The 16,121-nt window shown below is 36.4% G+C and overlaps 1 protein-coding gene across 3 annotated transcripts in view; it reads left to right on the top strand.

Moving 5' to 3' along the window:
- Window positions 1-16,121, top strand: part of TFEC (transcription factor EC) — a 65,607-nt gene that overhangs the window by 30,454 nt on the left and 19,032 nt on the right. For 2 of the 3 annotated variants that reach the window (XM_071733684.1, XM_071733683.1), the window contains exon 3: window positions 914-1,009. In XM_071733684.1, coding sequence (XP_071589785.1) covers window positions 914-1,009 — 96 coding nt within the window. Of the gene's footprint in view, window positions 1-913; window positions 1,010-7,486; window positions 7,594-16,121 lie in introns of those variants that run through there. The other variant, XM_071733685.1, reaches the window with a different exon arrangement.

The following is a 16,121-nucleotide window of genomic DNA, read 5'->3' as shown; positions in this document are numbered from 1 at the left end:
CCTTGGAGAGCACATGTATATTTTTTTGGAGGGGGAAGGGAGTGTATGTATGAGCTGTGCTGTGCCACATGGCCTTAAAATTTGTGCTGAAAAGTCCCTGACCTGTGTGACACTTTCTTTAGTTGCACAGGTCCCTCTGCATTTCCTCCAGATCTTCAGACAGCTCCTAAGAGCATGAGTCAGCTACTTCAGCAGACAATAAGCTGTGTAAAGTTCACCTTGGGATCTTTCCCAGTGTTACTTTGTGAGCAGAATCAGCCCAAAAATATCACTGAAAACTCATGCTGTACCTTATCCAAATCTGCATGTGTCTATATGTCATCAAAGTACTCGGTGTCATCCCAGGTTATTAATTAGCTATTTCATTTACTTCAGTAGCTTTTGATTCAGATCAGAACAAACATAGGAGCAGAAGGTGAGCTGGAGAGGTATCCAGTGTCCTGCCCAAACCAACACAAACCTCTGCCTGCTGAATCTGGGGAGCAGTGTGCAACACCAGCTCTGGAGTGACTCATGGTCTTGCAGAACCACATATTTCTTTCTGACTTCCTGCACCGGTGCAAGAATACACTGTGGATATGACACATTTGATGAAGGTGACAGATCACAGTTACAACTTAGCAATGCACTTCTGTCATCTGATCCTGGTGTTGCAATAAGAGCTTAAAAAAGGGGAATGGGCTGTTGTCCGGGAGGAAAGAAAAAACTTGTTAAACCACAAAAACTGTTTTCACAAGAAGTAAAATATGTCAATATTGTTTTAAAGTGCTTGAATTATGTGGGTTTGGAGATATAAACTCCTGAAATTGTTGTATTGATGTAATAAATAATCAAGATTTTTTCCTCTGTATTTTCATAGTTAGATTTTCCATTATTATTTATAACGATTGGTCTTCAATTATTATTTTTGCAGATGGAGGAGGTTATTGAAGACATAATCAATATGGAATCAAGTTTCAATGATGAAGGGATAGGTTGTTCTGAAACTCCTCTACTAATGCAAAGAACTGTAAGTATTTTGTGGAATTCCATCTTGCTGTTCGTAAAAGAAAATTTCATTGGGTGATTCAAGCACATGTCATATTTCAGAGGCTAAAGCAGTACTATCAGTGGATTATTCTCCTCTTCAGTTGCTTCTGTCAAGAAATATTACAGGAAAGCACTCCAATGTGGTGTGACACAGCTGTTTTAAGTGGTATGAATAGCATTTGAGTTTCTAGCCCAGCACCAGGTTTGGTGCCTAACTCATTGGAGGTAATAATTCCCATGCAGGATTATGGATATGAGGATTCTTTAGACCCTAGAAGGCTTTTTAAAGTTTTGCTCTAAGGTTTGTCTACCTCAGCTAAAAAAGTCAAAGCTTCTACAGTATAGTAGTTTCTCCAGTGTCTTATACTGAAGCAAGGGTGGGCTCTACTTGTCTTTCCTGAGGGCAAGCTGCACCCAGTTGAATAATTTCAGGAACAGAGATGAGAAATGTCACTTTCCATATGAAATCCTTTCTAGGAATAATGTAAAAAAAAAGTAATATTTTGATAATATTTTTCTGGTAAAGAAATGGCAGAGGATTCACAAAGGCTACTTACATTTATGTGCATGTTAAACATTTGAAAAGAAAGAATGGACAACAACTCCTAGAGCATTATTTGTGAAAATAACATTTATCAATAACTGTAATGCAACGCTCTTCAAAGAAGTGATGCTTTTTCTCTCAACCCTGATTTATCTTGTGAACATTTCTACAAAGATTTTGTCCTCAGGGCCTTAAAGGGGATACTGCTAAAGGGAAACTTCACTGGTGAAGGCAGGAGGATCTGCAAAGTTCATTTCAGAATACAGGGTCAGGTGCTTGCTCTTAATCACCCACTGGAGAAACATCTTTTTGTGACACCAGAACTTCACTGGCTACAAAAATACATTAGCAAATAACATCTCTATGCCTCTGTGTTGCCCACTACACTGTCCAGTATTAATGGTAATTAATATTTCCATTAATACTTTGGCATATGCGTGCCAGCTACAGAACTAATATATTCAGTCTGATTTATACATATCTCAGTAAAGAACATGGCAAAGAAATGCTCCCTTGGGAGTGAAGTAATATTTTGGCTCAAATTAACATGAGGCAAGGGAGGATCTTTCCAGGTGTTGCATGATGAGATAGTGATGAAATTCTGGGTTTTGGGCTTGACTTACACTCCCTCAACACCTTTTAAAACTGGATGATGCTAATCTATGCTAATTTCATCCGCATTAGCCTTTGTCTTCAGCCATGAAGGACATATCTCTCTAAAATATATTGGACATCATATCCTTGACTAGGAAGAAAATAGGCAGTGACTTGTAGGCCTACTTGGTATCTTAGCTGCAAAGATTTGAGATTCCTGAAATGACTGTGTAATGTGGCCTTTAGATTTTAGTTTGTGCTGAGGAAGTCACCAGGCTGCTACATAAAGCTAGAGAATACAGTACATTTCCAAATCTCTCTGTGCAGTACAATGACAAAAAAAAAGCCTTCCTTCAACAGGGCACGTGAACTGCACCAATGTAGAAGCAATCAAGCGGTGTCTATGTCTCTTCTGTTTGTTTTTTTTGGAAATGTGTGCTCTAATATATATAAAAGAAATGGGCAGATGGAGGTGGTTTGGGCATTAGCTTGTTACTTTGGGGTTTATAGCATCTTTCAGGCAACATCCTAAACCTACCAGCAAAATTTTGGTCATAAGGTGTGCAATAGAGAAAGACAGAGAGGCAGGTAGAAAATAATTTCTTTGGATCTCGGTTTTCATCATCACATTAACGTTCTGTCATTTTGTTTATTGAGTTAAAAATTTATATATTTTGAGAGTATTGGACTAGAAGAACTGATCAGGAATAAGAAAACAACTAATTCCTCTAAGAAAGGAACCGGGGTTATGCTGTACTTAAACAGAGATTCATACTACTCCTGATATACTTCTAAACAAGGTGCATGACTATGGTGGCTGCTATCAGAATTATTGAGATCACAGCAGAGACTGAGATGCCCGTGTGCCTGCCTGATTTGGTGTTTGCTTCCTCCTTGTACTCCTCCAGTGCAATGCTTAAGTATTAAATTTTTCCCTTATTGCCATTGTCCTGAATCTGTCTAAACTTTAGAAAGCAGTCTCTATAAAATTCGGAAAAGATCTAAGTATCCTGGTTTTCTGAACATAGCATAAGGCTTAAGTTTTTTGCAGCAAAATCTTTACTTCTATAAGGGAAATTCATGAAACCATTTTCTAGTCTTATTTTTCTCAGTAGATAGTGTCTGATTTCAGAGAATTCACAGTACTATCTGCTGTGTAGCAGTGAATTAATGTTTGCTTTAGTTAGATGCACCCATGTACCTTTTTAATGGCACATTAAATGAGGACATTGAATTCTATGAGACCACTCATGGGAATAATTGCTCAGAGGCCCATTGTCTGACCCTGAATTAATGAATTACAGCCATGTATTAGTAGAATCAGAGAAGTGAAAACAAGAGCATCCTTCCATCTCTCATTAAAATTATTACAACATCTGAAGGGTAGATTGTCTGACTTTTGCTGTGCTTAGCCCCAAAATTATACTTTTATAAGTGTCTTTGATTTTGGTGTCAATTTCAGAATTACTAGAAGCAGGGAATTCTCTGTGTTTCTATTGCTGTTGAGAGTACCCCAATGGATGAACTTTTAACCTAATGGTAGACACTTTTTATAATCATCTTTTAGAAGCTGAGTAAAAACATAAGACTAGGTCCTCCCTATATGCAAGAGGTCTTGATTATTCTGAAAGATTTTGTAAACTTTGCCCACAAAACTATCTGAAATAAAATCATAATTATTCTTATGAGCAATTACTTGACGAAAATTGGTTGTTCACCATGACAAAGTAAGATTTGATAAAGAAAACTTGAAGATGATACCAATTTAAAGTAATTTTTCCTTCTCATAATAATTTTATCATATGAAACTTTTTACTAGCAAGCAATGATATATTTATCTATATTGTGAGAAATCAGTTTCTTCTCTAAGTACTGTATTAGGAGCCTCAAGTTTGTTTCTGATCTTACAGGAATCATTAAAAAAAGTGAAACAGACTACACATGTGAGTATGAGATAAATAAGGTCATCTGTATCAGATACGGCAACAGATATTTCAAAAGTAAATATTTTAAATTTCATTACACTTTCATACTTATTAAAAATCCTCACAGTCTATTCAACATTCTGGAATGAATTTAAAGTTTATTAACTTCCAAATGCTCTGAGCAGAGCAACTGTAGACGTGCAGGCCTGATAGTGTAAAACATATAGGAGACCATCAATAAAAGTTAGGGGCAGGTTCTAAAAAGCTGTGGTCTATATTCCTTTTAGTTATCTGAAAAAGGGAAGTTTAAGAAATATACTGTATCAAGGCAAATGTGGAGAGCATTAGTATTCATGAAGAGTGCCAGAAAAGAGCAGTGTTAAAAACCAGGATCTCTGTGCTTTTCAGTGTTGGATTTTTCAGTGTGACTTAGTAAACCTCTATGTGTTACTAAATGCTGTTTTCTTTTGCTAATATATGTATCCAGCCCTAGGACTCATGAGAAAACCCAGTAATTTTGCAAGGACAACAGTGATTTCTATGAAAGTGTTTTTCAGTACTTTCTTTCAGAAATAACTGCTGTAGCCCAGATAATCACTGCGCAGCTACTGGGATAATGTCCTCTGCTTGACATGCAGTCCACTAAAACTTAAATCAAAAGCATTAGGAGATTGACTGGCTTGGAATGAAAACAAAATGAGAGGATATTAATATTCTGAAAGGGCACAGGCTTCTCTTGAACCACTCTGGGTGGCACATGCTGAAAAATAACTAAGTTTTGTGAACAATTCAAGGATTCTAGGTTATCTTTTGGTCTGCTGCAAAAGAAAACAAGAACTTTCAGAAGTGTTCTTGAAGAGGCCCAGGGGGAAAGACACTATAGCAATTAGTTGGTTGGTGGTGACAGCTAAGGAGTAGTGTGGAGCAGGCCTTGGTGTAGAGCATAGCCATAAAACTGGACACCAAAAAAATCCCCCACAGTGGCACCACTGGTGATCTGTTAAATCAGGTGGGCTCACTGATGATGGAATAGTAAGTATTGAGTGATTAAACAAAATGGAACCTTTTTCAATTCCTTTCCAATTGCCTAGGAAAAATTGAAAGCTTCTCCTCTGAAAGCCTTTTCATTGATTTTTTTTCCATGTCCTATAGTAAATAGATCCAAGAAAAATGTTTCTATTTTGATTTCTTAATGAAATTTAAGAAATGTTTAATTAATTATTCCTCTGAATGAGTTCACCAGCAGGAATGTTTCCTAAATGCTATGACTTCTAACCAATAGAAAACACTGATAATATTAGGTATGGATAAATATGCCATAAGTGTGATCTGAAGAATTTTTCTTACTCAGGGAATAGAATAGGCTTAGTAGTCCTAGAGAAAGTTGGATCAAAGAGCTGTTAAAACAAGTTTTTGGTTTTTTTGGTTTTTTTTGTTTTTTTTTTTAATATTCAATATGCTTTCCAAAATCATTCCTTTAAGGTAAAGAAATGCTTAAAGATTTGAAATAACATTGATTTCTTCAACAATTGCATCTCTTAACTGCACAATGAAATCATTATGTTGTCATTGGTGCTTTGAAGTTCACATCACCTTAAGAGTTAGAACTGTCACAAGCAACATATCTGCTGTTTGGAACTTTGTCTATCTGTGGTTTTAGCCAAATTTCTTCAGTGAATTTGACTTGATGTATGTGGTATTTATACGCTGGGAAAAGAACAATTCAAAAAACCAAAAAGGTATTGCTTTTTATGCCATTTTAATGAAATGGTACTGCACCTCAACAGAAATTTGGTTTCACCATTAGAGCATCAGTGAATAAGCACATAAAACTAAAACATTACCTTGGATAAGATCTATTATTATTTGTTATTATTAGAAACAACAGCTAAAGGGCATCAGATCGCATTGCTAGTAATCTGATTAGGTGGTGTAGGTGGAAACAGAACAGCACAGATCTGGCTCATCTGGTATTTCAGGCATTGAATAAGGGCAGAAAGAGAAAGTGAACTACCTGTCTTGGTTTGTTCACTTGCTGGGCCATCTTCATACAACCCTAAACCCAAGAGAGCTACCGTTTCCCTCTGTGTGCTGAGGAAGCACTCTGTGTTTCCTGGCTCTCTAGCAAGGGGAAGTGTAGGCAGATTCCTATCAGCTTTCACATCAGCTTTGCCACCTCTCCAAGAACTGTCTGTGGCTGTCTGTAAGATAAAGGGGCCTCTAGTGAAATTCTTAAAAGGCCTCTGCAATGGGCTGGGTGGAGTGACTGGGAAGGAGAAGTGTCACTGACAGAGAGGGGAAAGCAAAGTCCCTGGGCACGCTGGCAGGCAGGGGCTCTGCTGGCTCAGATGTTAGGGCAGAGTTGGTGGCCAGAAGGCTGCAGGGGGTTGCAGCAAGGCTGGGAGAGCCCTACGAAGCAGTTGCCTTGCAGTGGGCCAGCTTGTGAGGGATCCTGCAAGACTTCACTGCTTTATTTGCATAACTTGGTTTCATACATTCACAGCACAACATTTCGCCAAGATTGAGAACTACAGTCTACTCCTGGTCCACTTTGGAGTCATTCCTGATGGGATTTTTCCACTTCTGTCACTCTTGCAGGAAAACAGCTTTTGGAGAAAATCCTCAGTTGCTCTGGGGCTCACTTGTGTTTGTTCAGCTTCTTCAGCATTCTAAAAAATCTTGTGTTGTACTGGTGTGGATGAGAGGTTAGATCAGGATAGGGCAGGATAGATGGTTTCCTTCTCTAATTTTTATGATTCTGTTAAGTAAGGCTGGTATCAAGTTCTGATTAAATCTGGTAACTCTGCATATGATTTTATAGAGATATTTATTAATAAAAGCACAGTGCAGTCTGTCTGTGACATCTCACTGCTATTACAAGGTCTTTGAGGTCACAGTTTCTCATCATGGCATTAATAATTTGTATTTGTATTAATTATTTGTCAAACACTGATGGTTACCATCTGGATGGATTACAAAAACCTTTGTCTGTCCCATTCCCAGAAATCATACAGAAAAAAAGAAATTCAACTAGGTGTCCTCGAAAATATTTTATTCAATAATTGCTGTGATTATTCAGTCATGAAGTAAAACCAGGTTTCCATTAGAGGTCCATTGCTAATCTAGGCAGCCCCCTGCTGCATAACCATTAATATTTTTTATTTAGTGAATGCTGATGTCATTCATCAACCTTTAAAAGTTTTTAAAATCTTCTAAAGTTCAAAACCATTTTAGAGAAAGGGCCAGAGTAAACATTAACAGCTTCATTTGCTTAGGTTGGGTAACTTGAAAAGCTGCATAACATCAATGAAAATGCTTTGTCTATCACATTCTACACTAGATTAGTCTTAAAGTCCAAGGAAGAATCAAAGTTCACTAAGTATATAAACTTCTGCCTAGCACTCCCTGTTTCATTACCAAGTCTAAGGAAAAAGAAAAATGAAGGGGAAAGAACAGTTGGTAGCTATTGAGGAAATAGTAGACTCCTCAGAAATAAAACTGGTGAGCAAATATTTTATTTGTTTTTCTTCATAAAGGTGCTAGACAGAAAGTTGTGTCTTTCAGTTGCAGAGAACTAACAATGACATGCAGAAACACAGAACTCCTCAGGCTTGTTTTCTGCAGCTGGAGATGTCTTTTGCTATCACTGCCACTGCTGTTTTGAATGTCATTCAGATGCCAGAGGAAGGTTTGTTTACAGTATTTCATGCAATGTAGTGGTTGAAATGGGCAGTGTACAGCTCTCTTGCATGCTCTAAGTACTCCAAATACTACAAATACAGTGGGTATGAGAGTTTACAGTTTAGCTCATGCTGTAGAAAAGGTCTTCATAACAGAGCATACAACACTTTGGGTCAAGGAAAAAAACTGCAGCTAGCTTGTAGATAGCTGCAGCATGAAAAATCTCTGCAAAATGCCCAAATAGCTCATTTTTTTTGCTCTTACATTATAACAGCACAATCTCTAATAATCCCTCTCCATTCTGGGGGTAAATTCATCTGGCTGAAGGTAGTCAGAAGACTCAAGCTCCATGCAAGTGCAGTAAATTTTTCCTTTTTTCCTCTTGGTTTTCTCTTTCAGAATGGTACATAGACATAAATGAAAATACTATTCTAAAATAAACAGTTGTATGTAAGCACCTCTTACAAATGTGGTCTTCATCTCAGATCTTAACATGTGTTTAACAGAGGTAAGAGAAAAGGACATATAAAACAAGTTTCTGTTTCTCCTAATATGCATTCCTCACTAATTCTTAGCTCCTCTTCAGCATAATCTGCAGGTCAATTACTGCTGTTTGGGACCACAAGGCAAATCCTATTTTATCCCAAAGCATTAATAGGCAGCTTCTGGTGCATGTTTCCTGTTGTTGTCTGCATACAGCAGTGCAAGACCTGATGTCCTTAGTAGGATACAGATAATAGAGAAGGCTACAATGAGCTCCTTGTTGTTTGTAACATGTAGGTTATGATTGCTCCTGGAAGAAAAGTTTATGAATTTCTGTCAGTGACTTTCACTTAAGTTGAATAACACTTAAGCTCATGAACTCAGAGGAAACAGCACTTTGTTCTCCAGGCACTATCAAGCTTCTTACTGCAAGAAAAAGCTAATTTGTGGAAAACACAAAGATTTCTTGAAGGCCATTTTGAGAAATAAACTCCTGAAAGATACCATTGGTTTTCTTAGCTCTTCATCCTCTATCAGCCAAGACCTTCTATAACCTTTACTATATATGCACATACAGTTTATTAGGTAATTAACTATGAATTGAAATTTACTCTTTCAATAAACAATTGTGAGTGTATCTAAAATCAAACACGACAGAAGAGAATTCCAACAAAACCAAAATTCTGCATGGTACATATTAATTCATCTGAACATACTAGATCACAGAAACTGGTAAATTCTTTACTGTAACATAGTCAGATACTCAGGTGATATATGAAATTAAGAAGGATAAAATATAAAGCATAATATATATGTTATATATGATATAAGTACAGGTAATAGAGATGTTAACACCTATATTTGAGAGAAAATACTCCAGAGTCTAATCCTGCAAAAAAAAAAAAAATTTGGTTTCTTTTGTCTTTCCACCTCAGTTTGGCACTGTTCTTATGTTTTTGTGCTGATATTCATTGTTTTTAGAGGAAGAATTTGAATTATTTCTCATATGCATTTACATATGGTAGCCAGAGAAATCGAAGTTGGATGGAACCAGGAATTGTTGCTTCAGCTGGTGTTACTAGTGACAGGTTCACAGTAAAACAGCTTACAGAGCTGTCATTTAATGGTTATCTTTGAGTTTCAGACCCTGGAGGTTAGCTGAGCAGTACTGCTGTGACCTTTGATTTCCAGCCACAAGTTGGATGGTAACAGTATCACAACATCACTTTTGGTCTTTGTTATTTTAGTTTCAAGAACAGCTAAAACCATATAATTAAGAGGTGATAACTGAAAGAACAGAATTGACTTGCAAAAGGTTGCTTCTCCAGAAAATTCCTTTGCTTGGTCATATTTGATCAGACATTTATCTAGACAATAGACATCTATGTATATGATAGGGCAGGAATGTACTATAACTAGGATTATGAAGAGAGTTCATTTTTCTCTGATGAATAATGAACAGCTTGATGATCATTATTCGAAGATAAAAAATGAACAAGTTTTCATGCATAATATATAACATGTAATGTAATATATCTGAACATTAAGTCCCTAGTTGAGGAGTGTGTAATTATGAACCATGTTAAAGACAAATATAGAAGGAGATACAATTTGTTCGGAGGAAAACAAGACTGAAAAGGGAAACATTTGCTTTTCTGCTGTTCTCTTTAGATAATAAAAAGAGGAACTGAAAAAATTTGGCTGTAAGTTAGTATAGAACACAGTCTATGTTAAAATGCAAGTGTTTACATTGCCATTACAAAAGGACTATAGCTGTGAGCAGGATATTCTTGTCCTAGACCTTAAAACTAGTACACTACAACTTTTTTTGACATTTGACAGTGTAAACACATCCTTAAAAGAAAAACAATATGACAAATTATGTTATTCAACTTCCTTCAAGCAACACAGCATTTGCAAAAGAAAGCCAGAGGCTGAACACCAGCCTTCTGAGTCTAGGATTTTTATCAGTCTACAAGATTATTCATCCTGCCTGCAATACCTCTGAATTAGATGAAAAGTCAAAAGTTACTAAAGATGCTTTGAAGATACAAGTATTACCCCACTTTTCACCTTGTCAAAAATTGGAAACATTTGGTATAGCAGACATTACTGTTTAGAAAGTGGATTTGCAATAACTGGGTTATTATACAGTTATTGCTCAACTCACTGTTTGTACAAATTTGGTGCACCTCTCTTCAAACTTTGAAAACTGAAAAATAGCTTGTTAGATGTCATGAACAAACAGAAAAGGAATGACAAGGAATTAAGTATGTAACACAAATACTGAACTAACTTTGATTTGATGTGTAAAATGAACAGTGGATGCAGTTCTAAGCTTAATTTTCTACATTTGGGAAGCATTCTTGGGATAACAGAATAAACACTTTGTAAAATCCGTGCTTTCCTTTTTTAATTAAAATGCATAAGAAAGAACCACAATGAAATGGATGGATGTTAACATTTTTTCTGGCTAAGAAGTAGCTTCATTTTACAAAACTGTTCTTTGAAGTGATGCTATCAATTAGGTTCATGAGAACATAATTTATATGGGATGTATTTGGATGGGGGGGTGGAAATAAAGTATTGTACTAATGTGTCACATGTGAACGTTCTGTTCTAGAGACAGTCTGAGCAAGCACTAATTTTTAGCAAGCACCAAAAGAAATTTTCACTTGCAGATAGAGTACTCAGCCTTTTGGGTTAGGCAGTTATGTAGTTTCTGCTTGGGACAAGTAAAGCACCGTGTTTAGTGCTTCCCTGTTATTGGAGTTTGGCAAGTCTCTAGGTGCAATACAGGGAATCTGACCCTGTCTAATTGGTCCAATGATCCTCAGAACTGTCTGTACAGCACATCAACTGCTCTGCATGTATGCTGTGTGTCTGTTATTGCAGGAAATACAGGCATGTAGATACCCCTGATGAGCTGCATGTCTTCAAGTATTAACCCTAGAAAAGAAGGCAGTAAAGGAAGTTTCTGCTAGCAGGAATATTCTTGCAGTTTGCTTCCCACTTGTTCTCTTTTTCATGTATTCTTCTGGGCAGCATGAAAACTGTAGAAGAAGTCTGGTCCTGACCTCTGTATTTTCTGGGAGCATCTTGACCCTTCTGATCATATTCTTGGGATTGTGAATGTGACTGAGGAAATAAGACCTGGGAGAAATGGTAGCTGGAAATGAGCATCCCCTAACAGGACAGTCCATCCTGCTGCCTTTTTCCAGGTCTCTCAAGAGAAAGCAGATTAGCTGTTGAATTCTTTTGACCTGTCAGGACAGTCCAGATGCCTCTAGTGAAAAGCTCTTGCTATTTTAGACTTCAGTCATTATAGGCAACTAGATCACATAAGGTGTCTGCTCTTTAAAAATATACATACCCTGCATCATTTCCATGATTAGTGACATCTTTTTGGATGAATGGAGAGCTGTTTGCTACTGGAATTAATCTTCTAACTAGTTCTGCAAATCCAGGGTTTGTTGATTGTAACCTTGTTTTATGGATGCATATTAGTAAAATCTGATACAGATTATACAGAAAGTAACCAAACAGGATTTTTTTCAGGTTGAAGGGCAAGATAAAGAGATAATAAAGATTTTGTTAAAAGTGAAGATATTAATGAAGTGCTCCAAGAATCAGTCTTGAGCTTCAGTTTATTTAATATTTTCATTAATGATCTCGGTACAAAAACCCCGTTTATGTTGATGAAATTTACTGAGGAAGCAAAAGTAGAAAGTATTGCTAATTCAAGGGTGGGTGAGGATATCATAGAGGAAGAATTATATGGCTGTGATGACAGAATAGTATAAATGGAAGGACTGAAATAGTACCGAGTGCAAAGTCATTCATTTAAATACTAATAACAGGGATGTCTGCAGTAAGCTGAGAGCTCATTAAGGGAAGATGACAGAGAAAGATCTGGTTACATTAGTTGCTTGGAGGATGACTGTAAGCCATCAAAATGATGGGACTGCAAAAAAGAGAGATAAATATGATCTTAAGATCCGTCAAGAGGGAGATTTCCAAGAGACACAATGAAATATCCACTGTGAAATTCACTGGCTAGAAAACTTTTAGAACGTGTTAAACAAATAAAGGTGTCCACCCTTCAGAGAAACTAATTCAAAGCAGGAAAGAGAGAGAGGTCTGTTAGGACAAATCACAGAAGGGGAAACATGGCCTGTTCAACTTAGCAAATCAAAGGCTAAAGGTCAATCAAAAGCTATGGTCAATCACAACAATCTCATAGGGAGGTTAAACAATGAACTTTATAAGTTAAAGGAATACAAAACCAAAATAAAATTTGTCTGTATATGGAAATAAAAAGAAAGCTTTTAACAATAATTTGTGATAATTTAACTTTTGGAATACACTCCAAATAAAAATATTGGAGATGTGAAGCCTGGTTAATTTTAAGACAAAGCGTCATTTCTTTGTAAATGGATTATGTGATGATACATAAAACCAACAAAACATCCAGGAAATTCCTTCTGGTCCAGGATCTCTGAGTATGGACTGGGCATTACCACGTTCAGCTGCATTTTTAAATTAGAAAAACTTGGATGATCTTGGAACAGCATTGAGATGTTATTTTCTAGCTGTGCAGCTGTGATAGGACCATGAACCTTTCAGTCTTTAATGTTACTATAATACAAATACATCATGCAAATATTAACCAAAAAGAAAAATACCTAAACAGTATGTCACCAGGTAGGTGGACACTATCCTGACTAGAGCTGACTAAAAGCAGACAAGCCTTATCCATGTATTTTATTATCCCATTAAGAATCATTCTCTTTCATTCCTGGAAGTTATGGAAATACCATTTGCTTTAAGACTTCCTGAGCATTGTGTGACATGTAGCAGTAGACATAGACCATGGGCAGATGTTCACTTGAAGCCCTGGCTGTGTGGGATGACACTGCCCTGGTGGTCCCACTGATGGAAGGGGGCATAAGAGCTCTTATTGCTCAGGACAATGGTAGCTGAGATAGATGGAAGTACCTTCATAAGCTGTGTAATCAAATGCAGCTGAAATGTTTACCTGAGGTTTTAAGTTGAGTTTACTCATGCTGTTTTGTGAATTTTCAAGTTTGTTGATAATATTTTTTCACTACCAGCTATGTTGGCCGTTGGTGATCTTTTCTCTTGGATTTGGATCTTCTAATTTATATTCAGATCTTTGTGAATAGACTATAGGAATTTGATTATATTTTGAGAGTAAAGATGAATTACTGCTTTAAAGTTAGAAATAATGACTGGCGTGTGTAATGCATTTGTGTAAACTGGGGTTTACATATCTGATCTTTAATTAATAGTATTACTACTCTTATAAATTAAAAGAGGTTAATGCAAGTTATTGAACTCATATATGCAGATATGTGAAAAAAGTAAAGTACGATAGATATGAATTTCTCACTTTTTAGATTATTTATTAGACTATATTATTTTCAGAGATTACCATTTCCTAGCATTTCACACAACCAGTAGCCTTAAGCATAACTGCCTTATCCCAAGTCCACTAAGAATAAATGTAGGAGTCATGGTGACTCTCAGGTTTGTATCTCATTCTGTTTTCCTATCATTTCAATAAGCCAAATTCATTTACATGAATGTAGGAAGTCATCAAATATGTGTCTAGAGCTAATATGAGTTCACTCTTGTAATATAATTATACTATCCCTGGACCAAAGAAAACAGGTAAAGCTGCAGTGAATTCTGTAACACTTGTCAGTTTACTACCCTGGAATGAAACAAAGGTGCTTAAAGTGGGAGTGTGCTTAGTGTTCAAATCCTGCATGTTAAACATAGCTTGTTCTTGAGTAACAGTCAACTAAATTCCAAACATTCTTTTGAAAAGTATTTTCATAGAGAGATCAAATAGGTAAGCAGATTTTCAGAACTGACTTGATGTTGAGATTTCTAATGGTATTAAAGAACTGTCAGTTCTCCTAAGTAATAAACCTCTACTTAAAAAATAAGTGTGTTATTTATGTCTATTAAAAAGAATCATGATTTCTTCTTTTCATTTTAAGTTATGCAGCTGGGAGAATTTAAGAAAAAAATAGGTTCTTAGAAAATTTAGTAAACTTGTTTGATAATTTAGTAAAAAATTATTTAAAGATATAATGTATTTAGAATTTCAGATTTAATATAAAAATATAGCAAACTCTGCCATGTAAAATTTCACACTGAGCAAATTTTTTAGAAAGTGCCTCCATTCTAAATAACTTGTGGTGAAGCTCTTAGCCTCTACAAGAAGAGAAGTGGTCATATCCTATAAAAAACTGGTTCCCAGCAGACTGATGATTGCTGTTTCTGTAACCTGCCTCAAAAATTCCAAGGTGTTTCAGGATCTGAGTGCAGCGCAGATCTCTATAAACGTTTTGTTTTCTATGAAAAACAATTTTCTTAAATAACCCCTGAATTATTTTCATGATTTTATGTCTCAGGTTTGTCTCCACCATTTTTTTTTTTCCTTTTCCTTTTTTTTTTTTTCTTGGCCAGGTGCATCCTAACTTAGTTTCTGAGTCTGAGTTTGTGATGGGCACAAAAGGGAAAAAAAATAATTAAAAAATTTATATCTGTGATAAAATGAAAAAAATGAAACAAATCCAAATATGTTGCTCTTATTGCCTTAGAAGGCAGCAAGAATGCTAATCATTTTTGTGAATTAGGACATGACTTCTATTTATACAGATGCTTTCAGATGAACATACAGAAATGCACAAGATAATGATCAGTGCTAGAAGGCTGGTTATATTGTCACAGAAATGGAGCCTGCATTGTTCATTACAAAATTTTTACATATTTTAGAATTATTTCAGATAGGTAAATTATTATTATTCAAGTCAAAGTAATATTTGGGTAATTACCTGGAATCTGTAGAAACATACTTGAACCTTACTTCTCCCCCTCTACTTCACTCTCATGAGACCCCACTTGAAGTACAGTGTCCAGTTCTGGAGTCCCCAACACGGGAAGGACATGGAGCTGTTGGACAAAGTCCAGAAGAGGGTCACAAAGATGTTCTGAGAGCTGCAGCACCTCTCCTGTGAAGACAGGCTGAGAAAGTTGGGGTTGTTCAGCCTGGCTCTGGCAAGAGCTTATAACAGCCTGCCAGTACCTGCAGGGGGCCTACAGGAAAGCTGGGGAGGGACTTTTCATAAGAGCACAAGGAGTAATATCTTAAAACTGAAAGAGCTTAGATTTAGGTTAGGCATGAGGAAGAAATCCTTTCCTATGAGAGTGGTGAGACACTGGAATAGGTTGCCCAAGGAAGTTGTAGATGCTTCATTCCTGGAAACATTCAAGGTCAGGTTGGACAGGGGTTTGAGCAGCCTGGTCTAGTGGAAGGTGCCCCAGCCCATGCAGGGAGGTTGAAACTAGATGGTCTTTAAGAATCCTTCCAATCCAAACCATGCTATGATTCTTTGATACTTCTCTTTAAGTGCATTTGATGGCTTTATTTAAATAATGTTATTTATACATTTTGGAAGGTAACAAAGAAAATGGTATATATGATCATTTATATTATGCATGTTAAAACCATTAGGTTATCTGGTCTACCCTCACAGCTTTCCTTAAAACTTATTATTTGATGCTCTGTCCACTCTAATTTTAATTATTGCATTTAACTTGATCATTGTTAAACAAGACACAGTAGAAATTCCAGTCTGGAGTTTGGTGATGTGGTTAAAAATCCCTGGCAAGCAGGTCAAAACCAGCAAGGTTCTTTCTACCTTTAACCTAATTCATGTTTGAAGTGCAGTTTTGAAATAATGTTATCAGAAAATACTGTGTAGAAGTAATCACAAAACAGACACGAAGGGCCATATCCTGCTTCACTCTACATCTGAAAGCCTCTTAGA

Source organism: Heliangelus exortis, chromosome 1, assembly GCF_036169615.1.
Source record: "Heliangelus exortis chromosome 1, bHelExo1.hap1, whole genome shotgun sequence".
NCBI lineage: Eukaryota > Metazoa > Chordata > Aves > Apodiformes > Trochilidae > Heliangelus > Heliangelus exortis.
The sequence above is the reverse complement of the archived record's forward strand: the minus strand, read 5'-3'. Positions and strand labels throughout refer to the sequence as shown.